We start from the raw sequence: 17,752 nt of genomic DNA on the forward strand, positions 1-17,752 counted from the left end.
TCATAAATAGAATAAAACTAGATCCAAAATTTAGATGATTTAGCAGCACAGTTAAAACAACCATGATAATGGTAAAATTGTAGAGGAATTAACTTTGTCCAAGGAAAAACTCAAGCTTTTAGATAAGAAGCTTATTTGGGTAAGTCCCTCTTCACCTACCGTCGCTGTATGTTAAAAACAGGTTTTGTAGGATTGTTTGTGTTAGTTAACTTATTGTACAGTGTCACACAATATGTTGGCACTATATACATACGTAATCAAAACAAAACGTAAACAAAAACTGGATTGTGCTATATGTCTGTTCAACCGTAATTCACCTCTTTCATATTAAATGCACCCACACTTATTATATATAATTTTGTTCAGGAGAAACAGGGCTTTCATTTCATATCAAATATTTATATATGAAACATAATCTATTATGAATAAAATAAAAAAAATACATTTTTAATTTTTTTTTAAATTTGTAGTTCCGCCTCACATTTTAGCTGTAAATGTCATAATACGGTTAGGTTTTACTGCAAAAAAATGCACATATTTGTAATCAGCAATGTCTCACGAGTACAACAGTACCCCCCATTAACAGGTTTTATGATGTTTTGGAAAGTTACAGGGTCAAATATAGAACGTTCCATTTTCAAATTGAAATTTGCCAGATTAGTAATGTTACCTTTGAGACGGTATGGTAGCCCAGGAATGAGAATTACCCCCATAATGGCATACCATTTGAAAAAGTAGACAACCCAAGGTATTGAACGTGGTGGTCTTTTCGCTCCAGAAATATAGGAGACAAGGGAAAAGAAAAACCTAAATAGTGTGTACCGTAAGACACAGGATACAATTAAAGTGGTAAGAAATGTACTCACATTTGATGGAGCAGATGTGGACTGCTCTATCCCTCGGCTTGGGTGGTACAATTCCCATCCCGGATACGGTAGTTCAAGCAGAATAGCAGAAAAGGTTGGTCCAATAAAAAAGTACTTTTATTTAAAGGTAATTAGTATAAAAATATAAAACAAGAAAAAATATACTCAAAGTGAGGTAGATAATAATAAATACACTTAATGCATTTCACCTGGCAAGAGGTACGCCTCCCCCGCTCTGTCAGTCCCTGCATTGGTATCAAGTTAGATATAGGGCTTAATCAATTTCATGTAATGGCTTGTGCCATACTGTAACCCCGAATCTAAAAAAGCCCAACCTTGACCCCAACTTCCCATCCAATGACCGCCCTCTCTCACTCCTGCCATTTGCCTCCAAGATCCTTGAGAGAGATGTGTACAACAGACTGACTGACTTTTTCAAATCCAACTTTCTGCATGACCCCATTCAGTCTGGATTCTGCACTGGTGATTCTGTCGAAACAGCTGTGACCAACAATTTTCTGTGGAAACAGCTGTATCCAACAATTTAATTGCTGCTAAATCTCGCGGCCATTACTATATCCTAACTCTCCTTGATCTTTCTGCTGCCTTAGACACTGTTGATCATCAACAGCTTACTCCCATTCTCTGTGATTTTGGTCTACGGGATACTGCTCTCTCCTGGTGCTTCTCCTACCTCTCCCAGTGCTCTTTCAGTGTTTCTTTCTCTGACTCTGCCTCTTCCCCCCAACCACTGTCGGCGTCCCCCAAGGTTCTGTCCTTGGTCCCCTACTGTTCTCCATCTATACTGCCTCCCTTGGTAAACTCATCAGCTCCTTTGGCTTCCGTTATTTATATGCAGATGACACGCAAATCTACCCATCCTCTCCTGATCTCTCTCTGCCCATCTTGACTTGTGTCTCTGACTGCCTCTCTGCGATTTCCAACTGGATGGCTGCTCACTTCCTTAAACTCAACCTGTCCAAAACAAAACTTCTGATCTTTACTCCCTCCAGTGTTGCTACTCTCGTGTCTGTCTCCCTCCAAGTCAACGGCGCTACCATCACCTCTACCTCGCAGGCTCGTTGTCTGTGTGTTCTTTTTGACTCCAACCTCTCCTTCACCCCTCATGTCCAATCAATCGCCAAATCCTGCCGCTTCCATCTCAAAAACATAGCGCGTATTCGCCCCTATTTAACTCTGGATGCAGCTAAGGTGCTGGTCCATGCTGCGGTTCTCTATCGCCTTGACTACTGAATTCACCTTCTCAGTGGTCTTATGTGTTCCCAGATTGCACCACTGCAATCTATAATGAATGCGGCGGCGAGGCAGATTGCACCACTGCAATCTATGAATGCAGTGGCGAGACGCATTTTCCTGTCCGCTCGCACCTCCCACGCCTCCCCGCTCAGTCAGTCCCTGCATTGGCATCCAGTTAGATATAGGGCTAAATTTTAAATCCTGGTGCTTGCCTACAAGTTCCTACATAATGCTGCTCCAATCTACCTATCCTCCCTAATACATGGCCGTTGAGGCCCTTGCACTCTGCCAAAGACCTACGTCTATCCTCGTGTCCGTACTCCCACCTCTGATGCTCGCCTCCAAGATTTCTCCAGGGCTGCACCTCTTCTGTGGAACTCCCTTCTCCATAAGACTTTCACCCAGAAAAATCATTGAAAACTCACTTCAAGAATGCATATCAATTAAACTGCAGGTTTTCATCCCCCACGACTACTCTCCTTCAACTGTCAAAAATTACCTACTAAGCCCTCATAAAATACCTTCCTAACAACCTACTTCGTACCCATACTTTTACCCTTTGTCACTATACCCCACTCCCTGTAGAATGTAAGCTCATTGAGCAGGGCCCTCCACCCCCTCGGTTCCTGTACATCCAGTTGTCTGGTTACAATTACATGTCTGTTAGTCCACCTATTGTACAACGCTACGGCATCTGATGGCACTATATAAATAAAAATATGCCTTAAATTCTGGTTCCACTGTAAATCATCCCATGTAAGACAGAGGATATTCCCACATTTATGGTTAGGAATCAGTATTTGTCCTGGTTTGAAATATGAACTTTGGGTCACCTCAACCTTATAGTATGAACACACATGGCTTCTGGCATCCATAATGAATTATAATTCTGCAGATCAGCTAAAGGGACACAATCACTAGTACAACTACAGCTTATTGTATTTGTTCTGGTGCGTAGAATCATTCCCTTCAGGCTTTTTGCAGTAAACACTCTTTTCAGCAGCATTACAGCCTAGTGACAACTCCACTGGCCACACAGATGGCTACAAGAGGTGCTTCCTGGGGCAGTGCTGCAGTGAGCAGCACTGTCAGTGTCTCAACCCTCTGCAAGCAGACACTGAACTTTCCTCATGGAGATGCATTGATTCAATGCATCTCTATGAGTAAATGCCAATTGGCCAGGGCTGTGTTTGACTTGTGCTGGCTCTGTCCCTGATCTGTCTCCTCGACCACTACTTCTGATGTCAGAGGCAACAGCTGCAGACTTGAATACAAGCAAGATTTCACTATATTTAGGGAGGCAGGGAGATAGATGGTGGTTTTAACACAAGAGGGTCAAAAATACAGTATCGCATCCTGGCAGCTGTATCCATCCAGAGAAAATTGTGGGTATGTATACTTAAAGAAATAACCTCTACTTGGTGTTGGTCCCAGAGTGTGCACAGAAGAAAAAACAAGGGGGAGGGGTGTTCAATTAGCTCCCCAATTGTGCAAGGCCTAAGTTGTAGTGTGCCTTGGAACCTCATTGTAAGAGGACTTGGAAGTCCCCAGACTCTCTGAAAAGGAATACTAGGTCTAATTATCCGGTACAAGACACGTTGCATGGCATGAAAATGAGGTCCTTCTTGCATTGAAACCACAAGGGGATTAAATCTCTCCTCCAATACAGTAGTATCAGGCCTTTAGCTACAGTCAGGATTCTAATCACCAGATTTCTTATAGACTAAGGAGTGGGCTGTGGTATAATGTAAAAGAAGCAGAAGGGTGGAATGGAGGAAAGATGCCCGAGTATTTCTGTATTAACTTATCGATTTTTGTTCCCCCAGTGTGAACGAATGAATGCGAGGAAATTCCCACCATACATGAAATTGTATACCCTCTGCTTGCCAACATCTCCAACACTAGTTATCAATGCAGGGTTTAATAGTGTGTAAAAGCTTTGGTGTCTTGTACCAAAATGAAAGGTAGATTAATTTACTAGATAGAATAGAGTGAGATGAAGGTTGGCTGCTATGTCATGTTTAAGTGGGTCAGCTTCAAATGTCAGATCCCAAATTAGGAGTGGGTGATATAGGACAGGGCTAGACAAATCCAAGGCACAATGTCACCATGTCAAATAGGAAATATGTAATGGTGCCTGGGTGTTTGTCAGCCTGTTCAGCCCCAGAGGTGACCAGCTCAGGGAGAAATGTAATCTTCTGGCTCTGCTCCCTGGAGTGATGTCAGGAGCTGTAAAATGACATCACTTCAGCCCCGGCTTTACTAAACAGCACGGCAAGGAGCAGGACAGAAGAAAAAATAAAAATAAATAAAAAAGGCAGGTAAATTAATTGCAACAAATTTTGTGAGTGTATACGAAAGTGTGTGTGAATGAGTGTGTGGTACAACTACATCCTTCAATCAGTGTTTGCACCATTCTCCGCAATATAGTAAAGTGATACTATGATAAAGATTTATTTTTAGCACTAGGGAGAGGAATGACTCAGGGCGTGACAATGTAGAGCAAACAGTGTAGTACAGGGGTATGCATCTTTCTGCACGTCACGTTTTGATAACATTTTCCATAATACTCTTACAGCTATAATGTTTGCAAAGCATCGGAGAGGGGTGGATGTAGCCCACACCATCTTGAGTGACTAAGGTTACCTACCTCTTGTCTAGGAAATACCTGAAATTAAAAAATAAATCTTGGAATTTAGAATATTTTCCGTATCTTCATGCGTTTCCACTACCAAATAGTCTGCTGTTTTTCAAGGATAAAAACATTGCTAATTCACAATAACATGCAATGTGTAAACTGTATGAAACCTTTTGCATTTAAGATGGTTGTGTTTTTCTGAACCCACTTTCACATTATTTCAGTGATTTACTGCAGACACAATTTTCTTCCGCTCTTCAAAAAGAGACACGCAAATTGAGGTTTATTTTTTTTTTGACTGAGTTTATTTTCCGTTTATCGCCTTTGTTAAATTAAAACGTTGGGCATGAAGAGAACATTTTTCAATGCATCTCCACATTTCTCTAGATGACAGTTCTGCTTGCCCTCCTTGAGGACCTCACTTGAAGATTTTGCCCTGGTTGAAAGGCTTTCCTACATTTTTGAAGTCTCCCTCCCATGAGAAATATTCCTTCACAAGAGTTTTGCACTCCTCACTATCGGAATCCAGTTTCCTCCAGTTGTAGGATTCATAGTCAATTTGCCAGTCCTCGCTCAGCTGTAAAGGGATGGAGGAAGTTAGGAATATTTCACATGCATAGCAGAATTTAATGATACTAGTTGTTCATTATATAATACACTTACTGTGAATGCAAGGTCATGACCTCGGAATACCCACACTCCGGAGATAGTACTGTCATTGTTGGTGCCAAAGAGAATGACACTGGCAAAGGCAGTTTTACGTAGCTTGTCCAGTCGCTGGAACATACCTGCAGAGGGTAAGATTGTGATAAGAACGGTGTCAATATTATTGGGTAGTAATTTACAGCAGTGACAAGTCTAATATTAATCTCTTTATTGAAAGAAAATAGGTAGGCACCCGATTTTAAAGCGGTGCTTGCCACCATTAGTAGGACATACTGGCACAATTCCACACTCACCAGCTGGCTTCCTACCCGGTTATACAGGCAGGCATCACTCATCAGTGCTTGTCCCTTCCCTCCCTCCCTTGATATGGTTAATATCAAGCACCACACTGACAGCAGGTGCCTAGCACCATGGCCAGAAAGTGACAGGCACTACTCCAACAGCAGGTACCGGCCATTAAAGCAGCCTGGTTACGGCTTATTTTTTTGCTTTAAAAGTTCTACCATTTTTCTTTTTTTTTTTTTAAAGTAATATTTTGGCGGCATCTTGTGACTAAATTCTGAATTACACGTTCAATTTGAATTAAGGAGATATATAGTTACCAGAACAACTACAGCTTAATATGTTCTGGTGTCTATACCATGTCCCTGCAGGCATTTTGCTGAAAAGGTAGTTTTGACATTAGTGCCTAGGAACACCTTTAGTGGCCACTCTTCAGAGGCTGAACGTTCCCCATAGAGATGCATTAAATCTATGAGGAGATGAGGATTGGCTAGGGCGGCATTTGGCCCCGCCCCCATGGCTGAGATACTAAGTTTAACCAGAAAAGGCACATTCAGATTAATCTGGTTTTCAAGTACGTCATTAGAACGGATGATCACAGCCAAGCCAATGCTTTCCTATGGTAAAGCATTGCAATTGGCTGTGATCATCAATTCTAAAGCTCACAGCCAAGGAGGCGGATCGAGGCAGCACCTCAGTTTGTTTTGTTTAATAAACCTTTTTAAACAGGGAAGCCAGAGACTGTATATATTTTTAAGCCTCAAAATGTCCAAATTTACCATGTAGCCTATTATGACAAACAAATAGCCCTTACTAGCATAACCAGCTCTCGACAAGACATACTCACAGACCAGGTTGTTATATGCATCTAGTCGACAGCAATAGGCTACTACTACGAACACGTTTAAACAAACACCATTTACCTAACAATACTCAACGTAATTTCTAGGTCTTCTAACATAAAATTGCGCATGACTGAACTAAAAGCTACTCAACCCTGTTTATATTTTTAAAAAAGTGCAATGTTTTGGATGCCATACTACTGTTATCACATGTCTACCTTTATGTTTGCACCAGCTGTTGTGGCAGTGCACATCTGCTTGTTAACTCTATGCACAAATAAAATAAAGAATTGAAAAAAAAAAAAAAAAAAATGTCCAAATTATATAAAACTCATTAAAGGGAAACTCCAGTGCCAGGAAAACAATCCGTTTTCCTGGCACTGCAGATTCCCTCTCCCTCCCATCCCCCAGTCGCTGATTGAGGAAAACCCCTTCAGTAACTTACCTGAGGCAGCGACGATGTCCCACGTCGCTGCTTCACCCTCCGCGCTAGACAGCCACTAGAGGTGGAGTTAACCCTGCAAGGTAATTATTGCAGTGTATAAAAAAACTGCAATAATTACACTTGTAGGGTTAAGGGTAGTGGGATTTGGCACCCAGACCACTCCAATGGGCAGAAGTGGTCTGGGTGCCTCTAGTGTCCCTTTAATAAGAATATGTCTGCCTGGCTTAGTAGTAGTGGTGGTGCCATATAGACCAGTTAGTGATTGAAAACATTTTGGGGCAGAGTCCACGTGTCTAGTTTGGCAGCCCACCACTTGAAATGTCATTCGCCACTGAATACAAAGACTTCTTACCTGTAATGAGATTGCAGCTCATGAATGCCTGAGTCAGTTCATCAGGGAAGCGATACTCAGAGTACCAGATTGACCATCCTTCTTTGTCAAAATGTTCCCAGAAATAAGGAAGAGCCACAGTCAGGGTGTCTTCATTAGAATATTTCCTCTTGAATTCATCCATAACAAAAGGGCTGAGGGCAGAATGAAGCATGTCAGACTGAAATTGTGAACATCAGATTTTGACAAAGCTCTAGAGCAATTCTTTACAATGGGTATACGGACGGTAACAAAAAATTCAAAGCGTAGCAAAAAAAAAAAAACAAACAAAAAAAACTGTATAACAATGGTACTGATAAAAATAAATTAGTCTGTTTCAGTTAGTCTCCAACTTCAGATTTTAGCTTAATTGTTAAAGACTGAACCCATTCCATTTGAATAGAAGATTACATGAGCAGTGCAGAAGTGAAGTGCTGGCATGCTCCCACTTTAAGAAACAGCAACCATAGTCAACGTTGGGCTTTTCAAGTGATCTGTAAATAATCCCCTGGAAGGCTTAAATAGCAAGGGGTTCACATTTACAAGGTGCTACTTATTCTGCAGTGCTTTACAAACAGAGGAGAAGAGGCCATGCTCAAAAGAGCCAACAATCTGTATTATCCCTTTGACTTAGGGAAACCCTAGCTCAAAGTTTACGCTCTACACTTTAAGTTTTTAAAACAGCACAATAATGGAGGACTGGATTACCAGGTATGTTGCCATTAAAATAAGAAAAGACAAGTAGCATCTAGACCAGAAACAGGGCCACTAACAAGATTTACAAATGGATAATTTATATTAAAAAAGGTACCTCTTAGGGAGGTGGGCATATGGGTCCTTTGATTTGGGCTCTGCTGCCAAAGCCTGGTCTGCCTCATCCATTTCCTCCTCAGGAGCTGGAGCAGGAGGCTGCTTCTTTTCTTCCTTTTCTTTCTTTGGCTCCTTTGGTGGTTTCTCCTTCTTGGGGGTTTCTTTCTTCGGCTGAAGCTCTGCAAACTTCTTAGCTGTTGAAGTAACAAGTTATTTTTGAAACAAATGCTTATTTTATAGGAACCAGACAAAAGTCACTCTTTTCTAGGTTCTCTGCTTCCTACACTTACACCTTATTTAATATGGCAGAATATTAGTATGTGCAAGAGAAAGAAAGTGGTAAGACAAGTGACCCACCAAAAAAAAACCCAAAAAAACCCACATCCCAACAGAATCACTCTGTAACCACGCTAAGTGATACAAGTGAAGCATTGGTGTCATGCATTACTCATGCTGCACATCAACCCTGGCATGCACCAGGTAATTGTGGATGCCTCTGGTATGAGGCAGAACAGCAATAGCAATCTGAGGCTACATCGGTTATTACAGCCTGCTGTATTGGTCAAGAAGCTGGACTTGCTCTTTAATACATTTTCCATTACCAGAAATATGGGTGTGGGAATGGTTATAATGGCACAAGACTAGTTCAGGTTTGTGCACGGAGAGGCCACTGGTTTGAAGTCTTTTAAGGACCACAGGCATCTCAATGAAATGTTTTGGATGCAAGTGGTCCTGTATTGGTAACCCTGCAATGTAAAGCATACAGGGGTAGGCAACCTGCAGCACTGCATATGTGGCTTATACCTCCCCCTGAGTAGCCCATAACATCTAGAGTGCCTTCTTCCACTAGTGTATTAAAGCTTTAAAAAAAAAAAAAAAAGTTTGTAGTAGAGATAAGCTAAGTTTTATTTATGAGGAGCAAAAAAAAAAAAAAAGACTCACCATCAAACTGAGCCATTTTGTCACAGAGCTTCACCTCTCCAAGCACGGCACGGAACTGTGGCTGATTTACACAAGTTACAAACCATCGTGTGACATTGCCAAATGGTTGGCGGAAGGACGGATCCAAAACCTATAGAGGGTACATGAAATAAAAAGGCAACATTACAACTAGTATGTAAACCATTGGGGAAATGGAAAAGAATAGATGGGAGATTGCTGAAGCCAGGAATGGACATGCATCAGAGAGTATTAAAGCAATACCTGTTTGTAAAGCCACAGGAGTGAGCACACTACATTAATGTCAGCCAAAGTGATTCTCTCGCCAACCAGGAAGGTTCGTGTCTGCAGATGGGAATCTAGTGCAGCCAGCACATGCTTCACCTCCTCCTTGGCCTGTTCTGTTGCCTTGGGAAAGATCAAAGAAAATAAGAGAAATTGAACCCCATGATTAAACAGGACAGATTTCTATGCTAATGTGCAATTTAACCCGTTAAGGACCAAACTTCTGGAATAAAAGGGTATCATTACATGTCACACATCTCATGTGTCCTTAAAGGGACACTCCAGGCACCCAGACCACTTCTGCTCATTGGAGTGGTCTGGGTGCCAACTCCCACTACCCTTAACCGTGCAAGTGTAATTATTGCAGTTTTTTTTATAAACTGCAATAATTACCTTGCAGGGTTAAGTCCTCCCTTAGTGGCTGTCTATTAGACAGCCACTAGAGGGAACTTCCTGGTCCCTAGCACAGATTATCTGTGCGAGAGCGTCGCTGGACGTCCTCACGCTGTGTGAGGACCTCCAGCGTCGCTCTATTCCCCATAGGGAAGCATTGAAATTCATTTTCAATGCTTTCCTATGTGCCGCGCATGCTCTCTCCCACCGGCCGACGTAAGCAGAAGGAGAAGCGGCGGGGGAGGAGGAAGCAGCGACGTGGGACCTGTCGCTGCCTCTGGTAAGTCACTGAAGGGGTTTTCACCCCTTCAGCAACTGGGGATTGGGGGGTGGGAGGGAGAGGGACCCTCCAGTGCCAGGAAAACGGATCGTTTTCCTGGCACTGGAGTTTCCCTTTAAGGGGTTAAAAAGGGATACTTCAAGAGAAACCAAACTTGCTTGCAGTGTGTAGAACAGGGGTGCCCAAAAGGTAGATGCCCAGATGTTTTACAACTATAGCTTCCGTGATGCTTTATCATTCTAAAAGCATCATGGGAGTTTTAGTTCTACATCTGGGGATCTACCTTTTGGGCATCCCTGGTGTAGAAAACTTTTTTTTTTTTTTTTTTTTAAAGAAGCGTTTCATATTTTAAAAAGTACAACATTTCAGATCGTGAGCTATTCATTGATTCCCCCAAATTAATAGCAACATCTTAGCAGTGCAATATGCTGCTTTGGTTTCAAGTTGAAGTGTATTACAGTCCCAGAATAAATCTGACGATTCCTCTCCTCCCCTCCACCCTCCTATTTTCTTCAACCATGTCCCCTGTTCAATACTGGTTAGTAAGACAAAAAGAGAGCATGACGTACATAGGGATTGTAGGATAAACATGATTTTTAAAGGGAGGGTTATGAAGTAAATAAAAACCATGTAGTTTTCCATTGTCTTAAATCCATTAATTACATGCAATATGAGTGGTCTCATCACAAAAAGGAAAGGTCTAAGACTTTCAACCAAACTGACAACTCTTATTTTCCTGCAACTATATGGGACAGTCGCAAATAATGTTAGGAAAGGTAAATATATGATTGTTGGAGAATTCGATGCACACTAAAGAGGGAGGCTCAAACTAGCTCCCATTTGACAGACCTTATAGCTTCAGAAACATACCTGCTTGTTGTATTGCATAATGCCCAGTGTTGGGAACACCCAGGCACTAGCTGGTGGGACAATGTGGCTTTCAGAGAAGCTGACCCACTGAATGATATAAGCCTGGTGTACACGGGATGTTCCACGGAGTTCATCGTTACCCACTGCAAAAGAATAAACATTTTAGAGGGCTTAAAATTAGTTGCAAAGCAGAAAACGAAGAATGGGGGGAAATAAAAACATTCTACTCCAGAAGAATAAAGGGGCAACAAACAAACAAGTCAGAACACAGGAAATGGAAACCTGGACACCTACTTACCATAGTGAGCGATAGCACTGCTTTCAAACAGACAGAAGCCGTCAACGTCCTCGAACGCTGGGACCTAACAAAGAGGACAGAGACTTCCATTTTATTTCTAGATCCCTTCTTCCTCATACAACAACCATTCTGTCAATCTACAATTAGTGCATGCTAATAGCTTGTTAATCTTCTTTATCACTACTCTTATTGTAACGCCATGATCTTGCTCCTTAACATGCATGACTCTTACCTTGCCAAGTGGGAATTTCTTAAGGAATTCTGGTGTCTTATTTGTTACGCCAAATTGAAATTCTGGAGGCGAGGAAGCGACCTTGATGGGAAGCCCTGAATACTGGGCAGCGATGAGGGGTTTGTATGCCCTCCAGTTATCAGGGTATGTGTACAAAGTCTGTAAAAAGATACATTACATACATTAAAGATAGATTCAAATTGACCTGAAATGTAACAAATTATTTATTCTAAAACCTCACCACTACAACTTACAATGCAATAGTGTGCAGAAACTTATAGCAGTTTACTGGGTTCTTGCAATATGTGATAATATGCTGGCAGCAACTATAGTGCATTAAAACGAAGATTTGTTGTGGACACATTAGAGCAAATGTAAATGATTTTTCCTTCAAAAAAAATTTACTTTCAGATAATGCACACATGCTTCGAGAAAAACAAAAACAAAATAAACACACCACAACATAGAAAGTTGAAAAGTATTGGAGCATGGCATTTAGAAGGGATTCAAATCCAAGTATTCGGCTTCTCATGAAGGGACATATTCAAACAAGAGGTTCTCCTTTTGTTTAATTTGTCCTCTAGTAAAATGTGCATTTATTACCGTATATACTCGAGTATAAGCCGAGTTTTCCAGCACATTTTTTGTGCTGAAAAACCCCAACTCGGCTTATACTCGAGTCAATAGTCTGTATTATGGCAATTTGCATTGCCATAATACAGACAGGGGGAGAGGGGGGCTGTCAGAGAGTTTACTTACCTCTCCTGCAGCTCCTGTCAGCTCTCTCCTCCTCGGTCAGCTCCCAGTGTAAATCTCGCGAGAGCCGCGGCTCTCGCGAGACTTACACTGTGAGCTGGCAGAAGAGCTGAACGGACGGCGCAGAGGAGGAGAGAGCTGACAGGAGCTGCAGGAGAGGTAAGTAAACTCTCTGACAGCCCCCACTGAACTACCAATGCTGGACCACCAGGGAAGGAGAGCCCCCCTCCCTGCCATGTATCAAGCAGGGAGGGGGGACGAAAAAATATAATAAAATTTTTAAAATAATAAAATAATGAAATTAAATAAAAAAATAATAAGAAGAAATAATAATAATAATAATACAAAAATATTAACATAATTAAAAAAATAATAATAAAATTGCCCACCCCCCACCAAGGCTCTGCATCACACACGCACGCCGCACTCACACACACACACACGCCGCTCTCACACACACACACACACACACACGCCGCGCTCTCACACACACACACGCCGCTCTCACACACACACACACACGCCGCTCTCTCACACACACACACACACGCCGCTCTCTCACACACACACACACACGCCGCTCTCTCACACACACACACGCCGCTCTCACACACACACACACGCCGCTCACACACACACGCCGCTCTCACACACACACACACACGCCGCTCTCACACACACACACACACGCCGCTCTCACACACACACACACACGCCGCTCTCACACACACACACACACGCCGCTCTCACACACACACACACACGCCGCTCTCACACACACACACACACGCCGCTCTCACACACACACACACACGCCGCTCTCACACACACACACACACGCCGCTCTCACACACACACACACACGCCGCTCTCACACACACACACACGCCGCTCTCACACACACACACACGCCGCTCTCACACACACACACACGCCGCTCTCACACACACACACACGCCGCTCTCACACACACACACACACGCCGCTCTCACACACACACACGCCGCTCTCACACACACACACACGCCGCTCTCACACACACACACACGCCGCTCTCACACACACACACACGCCGCACACACACACACGCCGCTCTCACACACACACACACGCCGCTCTCACACACACACACACGCCGCACACACACACACGCCGCTCTCACACACACACACGCCGCTCTCACACACACGCCGCTCTCACACACACACGCCGCTCTCACACACACACACGCCGCTCTCACACACACACACGCCGCTCTCACACACACACACGCCGCTCTCACACACACACACGCCGCTCTCACACACACACACGCCGCTCTCACACACACACGCCGCACTCATACACACACACTGCATTCATTATACACACACTGTAAATAAATATTCAATTAATATATTTTTTTTAGGATCTAATTTTATTTAGAAATTTACCAGTAGCTGCTGCATTTCCCACCCTAGTCTTATACTCGAGTCAATAAGTTTTCCCAGTTTTTTGGGGTAAAATTAGGGGCCTCGGCTTATATTCGGGTCGGCTTATACTCGAGTATATACGGTACATAAACATGGGTTTCTCCTATTAGGAGAAAACATTTAAACAATATACGCTCATTTTATTAGATTAATTACTGGCAACATTTACCCTAGAAATATTTTTTGGGGTTTAAAAGAAGAGGACGAATCCATTTTTCAAATTTGCAGTGTCTAAACAGGGCTTGTCAGCACCTAAGAGGTTTTATTGTGGAAAACATGGAAGAAAAAGATAAAACACTGCGAAATAGGGATTTGTACAGTTTAAATAGGACCACTAATGTCACCAAGGCCACTTCATCTTAATCCTTGTAACCCTGCGATGAAGAACATTCTAGGAAACTGCAATTCATATGGTAGAGTTAGAGCTTCCTCTAGTGGCGCTTCTGTGGCAATGAGACAAGAAAGCAATGATTCAATGCTTTCCTATTGGGAAGTTTGGATTTGCACACTGTGCATAGAGCGAACCTGGTCCCCAATGCTACTGAGGAGCACTGGATTGGACATTGGCAGAGTGTGCCATGCCTTCATTCTGACTATACTGGAGGCATCACAAATGGGGATGGGGGACCTGTATTTAAAGAGAGAGAGAGACACTAAACCAGGAGTGCTCAAAAGGTAGATCCCAGATGTTTAGAATGACAAACTACAGCTTCCACGATGCTTTGCATGACTTTAAAACTACAGTTTCAATGATGATTTAAGTCATGAAAAGCATCATGGAAGTTTTAGTTCTGCAACATCTGGTAATCTACCTTTTGGGCACCCCACTACTAAACTTGTATTCCGCTTTAGTGCTCCTTTAAGAGAGTTATGCATGCTCAGCGATGGATAAAGATGTGTGCATCTGAGCTAGACTTCTTAGGTCTGAGGGCATAGGTCATTACAAGTCCCATGAAAGCAGGATACTGCAAATGCACATTTGTCTGAATAGCCATGTCTCAAAAAGGCATCAAGGCCTAAAATAGCACAGTTTTAAACCGCTATGTAACAGACTTTATAGAGAAAACACTTTCCCACGCCCCACACACACAAGTCTGAGAATGAAGAATGTCTCCCACACAAGTATTTTCTATTTATTTTTTGTCTGAGCAAAAGGTGCGAATTTTAAATACTTAAAAGGTCCTTATAGCGCCAACAAATTCTGTAGCACTGTACAATGGGATGAATGTGTTTCACCACTATGACTGTATTAGTACAGTTAATACAGTAATTGGTTAAATGCATAGATTTGTGCGTAAAACTAGTCAAATGGATGAGCTGAAATATTTTTCCAGTGGGATTCTGCGACCTTGTGAGAACAAGGTTTCCAATGTGGGCAAGTCAGTGGGCCTGGCCTTTAGAGTGTCTTACCATCAAAGAAACATATTGCATTCCATTAAAAAGGATGGGGCATTTATTTGTTGGGTGCGATAGAATACAATCGCAAAATTTTGGTGCCAGAAATACACCTCTTAAAAATAATGACTTGCTCTGAGCATTATCAAAGCACTTGATTTGTTTATTTCCATTTAGCATCATGAATCAGATGTTACAGATAGTTGGGTGGGGTCGCTAACACCACACCTAGGATTACAGAACTTCAAGAGTCTATGAAACCATGGTGGCAAGCATGAATATAATGTTGCAGGTCAACGTTTGACTTACTCTTTTATAGCTCCTACTACACACAGTCTCTTGGAATTTCTTTTTTAAAGGTTACCCCAAGCACTATGACCACTTCACTGATTTGAAGTGGTTATGGTGTCAGGAAGCTGTATGTGCAGCATTTCATTATGCAAGTTTAAAGGAAAATAGTGTTAGGAATACATCAGTATTCCTAACACTAAAGGGTCCCCCTCTGCCCCCACCTTCCTCATGACCCCCCCGGTGGCAAGTAAAGGATAAAAAAAAAAATATCCTTTAGTCACTTACCCTATTCCAGGGATTATTTCGCTTGGTGCTGGTTCAAGCTTTTCCTCCACTGACCCCAATGGGGGGGGGGGGGGAACGGGACGACGACATCAACTGCGCATGCACGTCAAGATGCACGCACACATTAGATCTTCCCTATAAGAAAGTATTGACGCAATGCTTTCTTAAGGGGGTTGTAGAAGACATTTCAAACTGTGTGAAAGGCTAGGTAGCGACAGCAACTATAGGCTGTCTTCGCGCTGCAATGTAAATAATGCAGGGTCTCTGACATTGCAATGTTTGCAGCTGAGGGCCACTGCACCCAGACCACTTCAATGCCTAATGTCCAGTTACTGCCTTTGCTCGCCCTGCTTACAGCAGCCCCCACAAGTTCCAGGTTGGTTATTGTCAATTCTGTGCACATTTGGCATCTGTCACAAGCAGAAATGATTTAAGTTTTCACATGAAAAACACTGGAGTAAAAATAATAATATATAGCAATAAATTGTGTGGGTTTTGCAGTTTAGTTAGAGTATGGGTGGGGAAGATTTCAAGGTAATCACTATTCTCAGTGATTTATTGAGCGGATAGTAATAAAGAGGCAAAATATGAGAACAAATGCAGATTGGGGGGGGGGGGGTGTGAATCTAGAAAGCATGTAGGAGCCAGGACTGCATGCATGAAGAAGTGGGAGCAGGCTCAGGAATTTGTTGAAACATGTAGCAAACACCAAGAGACAAAATGAAGAGAAAGCCATGCACTACCAGACACAAAACTACCAGCAGAAAACACACTATATACATTTGTGGTCGGGGCAAAACGTAATATTAAAATATATGCAAGTCAGTTGTGGTGTGCCGAAACCAACGTACTGGTAGGCCTGTAAAATAAAGAAGGCCCACCTCAATGTGTTCTGAAAATTAAGAGGAGTGGAGGGTGGGATGTGCGCTATACAGATCACTATAAGCATTACTACACACACACACCTCTCTCTCAAAATAATATATTTTATACACACACCTCAGAACAATAACTCAAAATTAAAGAGTGAATATGCTATACACATTCTATACATTATATATCATGTAACCAAACCTCACCCCTCTGTATAAAGCACTAGCTATATACACAGAACAGACCGCCATATACAGAGTAGAGCAATATGGGGCATTGTTGAAATAAAGCCATTTAATTGCAGACACCAGGGACCTGTCACACAGGCGGTTACAGTGCTATTTGACAGGTCTCCATCGAATAGAATGGAGTGTATAGAACACGGTGTCTATAACCATGTACATGGTGCGTGTCTCCTCTATCTCCCGTCATACAATAGTTCCCAGTTCCGGGTAATGGGTCGGGGGTGGGGGGTGTCAAATCCCGGGGTACACACAGCTCCCCAAGCCCTGATTCAGTCAAATAAAGACAGCCAGGGTGAGCGGAGACTTGTCTGAACACCATGGATTCACATCCCAGCCTTACAATGCCCTGGATGAATGGATGGCAGCGGATTACCGCAGACCATATCTTTACTCACCCCGCCGGCCATCTTCAAGCGAGGAGAAAAGGAGGAGCCGTCGAGCAAGCTGTCAACGTAACGAGGCATCAACCACAAAGCGAGGCCACAGCTGGGTGTCGTGATATAGGCGCTACCTTACATACAAGCCCCCTAGTGATAAACCTGGAGAGGTGCAGGTTGAGTAATTCCACAGTGTTCTATGTAGTTCCACTTTTATATCCAACTACAATCAGTGAAGCATGATTTCATAGTGAATTATAAATGTAGGTCAAAACAGCCATATAGAATATAAAAAAAAGCCTGCCAGTCAGATATGGTTTTTAATCCAGTTATTTTAACTTAAAATTTGCATTTCACTGGGTATCTTCCAATTTCTGGATTGTGGGGATAACCCTGTAAGTGTTTGACTTTACCTTAAGTGATTTATATTTGCCATATCATGTAGACTTGTGCACAAATGCATCTCAGCTGCTACAAACAGATCGGATGCATTTTAATCTGCGCCCAAATGGATCGATCCATCCGGATTCACCTGTGGGCTCTTATTCATTGAACAATGTGGATTAAAAGGCATTTGATTTGTTT

General features: G+C 42.6%; 1 protein-coding gene across 1 annotated transcript; it reads right to left on the reverse strand.

Annotated features, from left to right (window-relative positions):
* Positions 1–5,043: 5,043 nt before the first annotated feature.
* Positions 5,044–17,212, reverse strand: EEF1G (eukaryotic translation elongation factor 1 gamma). Its single transcript, XM_063437286.1, has 10 exons — positions 17,186–17,212; positions 11,474–11,632; positions 11,242–11,305; positions 10,944–11,086; positions 9,380–9,523; positions 9,119–9,248; positions 8,178–8,370; positions 7,349–7,521; positions 5,425–5,549; positions 5,044–5,338 (listed from the first exon to the last, which is right to left on the reverse strand). The coding sequence occupies exons 1-10, from the start codon at positions 17,195–17,197 to the stop codon at positions 5,180–5,182; spliced, it is 1,302 nt and encodes a 433-aa protein (XP_063293356.1). The 5' UTR covers positions 17,198–17,212; the 3' UTR covers positions 5,044–5,179.
* Between the last annotated feature and the right edge of the window lie 540 nt (positions 17,213–17,752).

Source organism: Pelobates fuscus, chromosome 12, assembly GCF_036172605.1.
Source record: "Pelobates fuscus isolate aPelFus1 chromosome 12, aPelFus1.pri, whole genome shotgun sequence".
NCBI classification, from domain to species: Eukaryota; Metazoa; Chordata; class Amphibia; order Anura; family Pelobatidae; genus Pelobates; species Pelobates fuscus.

Coding starts and splice junctions, on each gene's coding strand:
- EEF1G (XM_063437286.1), bottom strand. Junction 11,306..11,473: donor AGAAATTCCCACTTGGCAAG/GTAAGAGTCATG, acceptor CCTCTTTGTTAG/GTCCCAGCGTTCGAGGACGT. Junction 7,522..8,177: donor TATGCCCACCTCCCTAAGAG/GTACCTTTTTTA, acceptor TTCTGCCCTCAG/CCCTTTTGTTATGGATGAAT.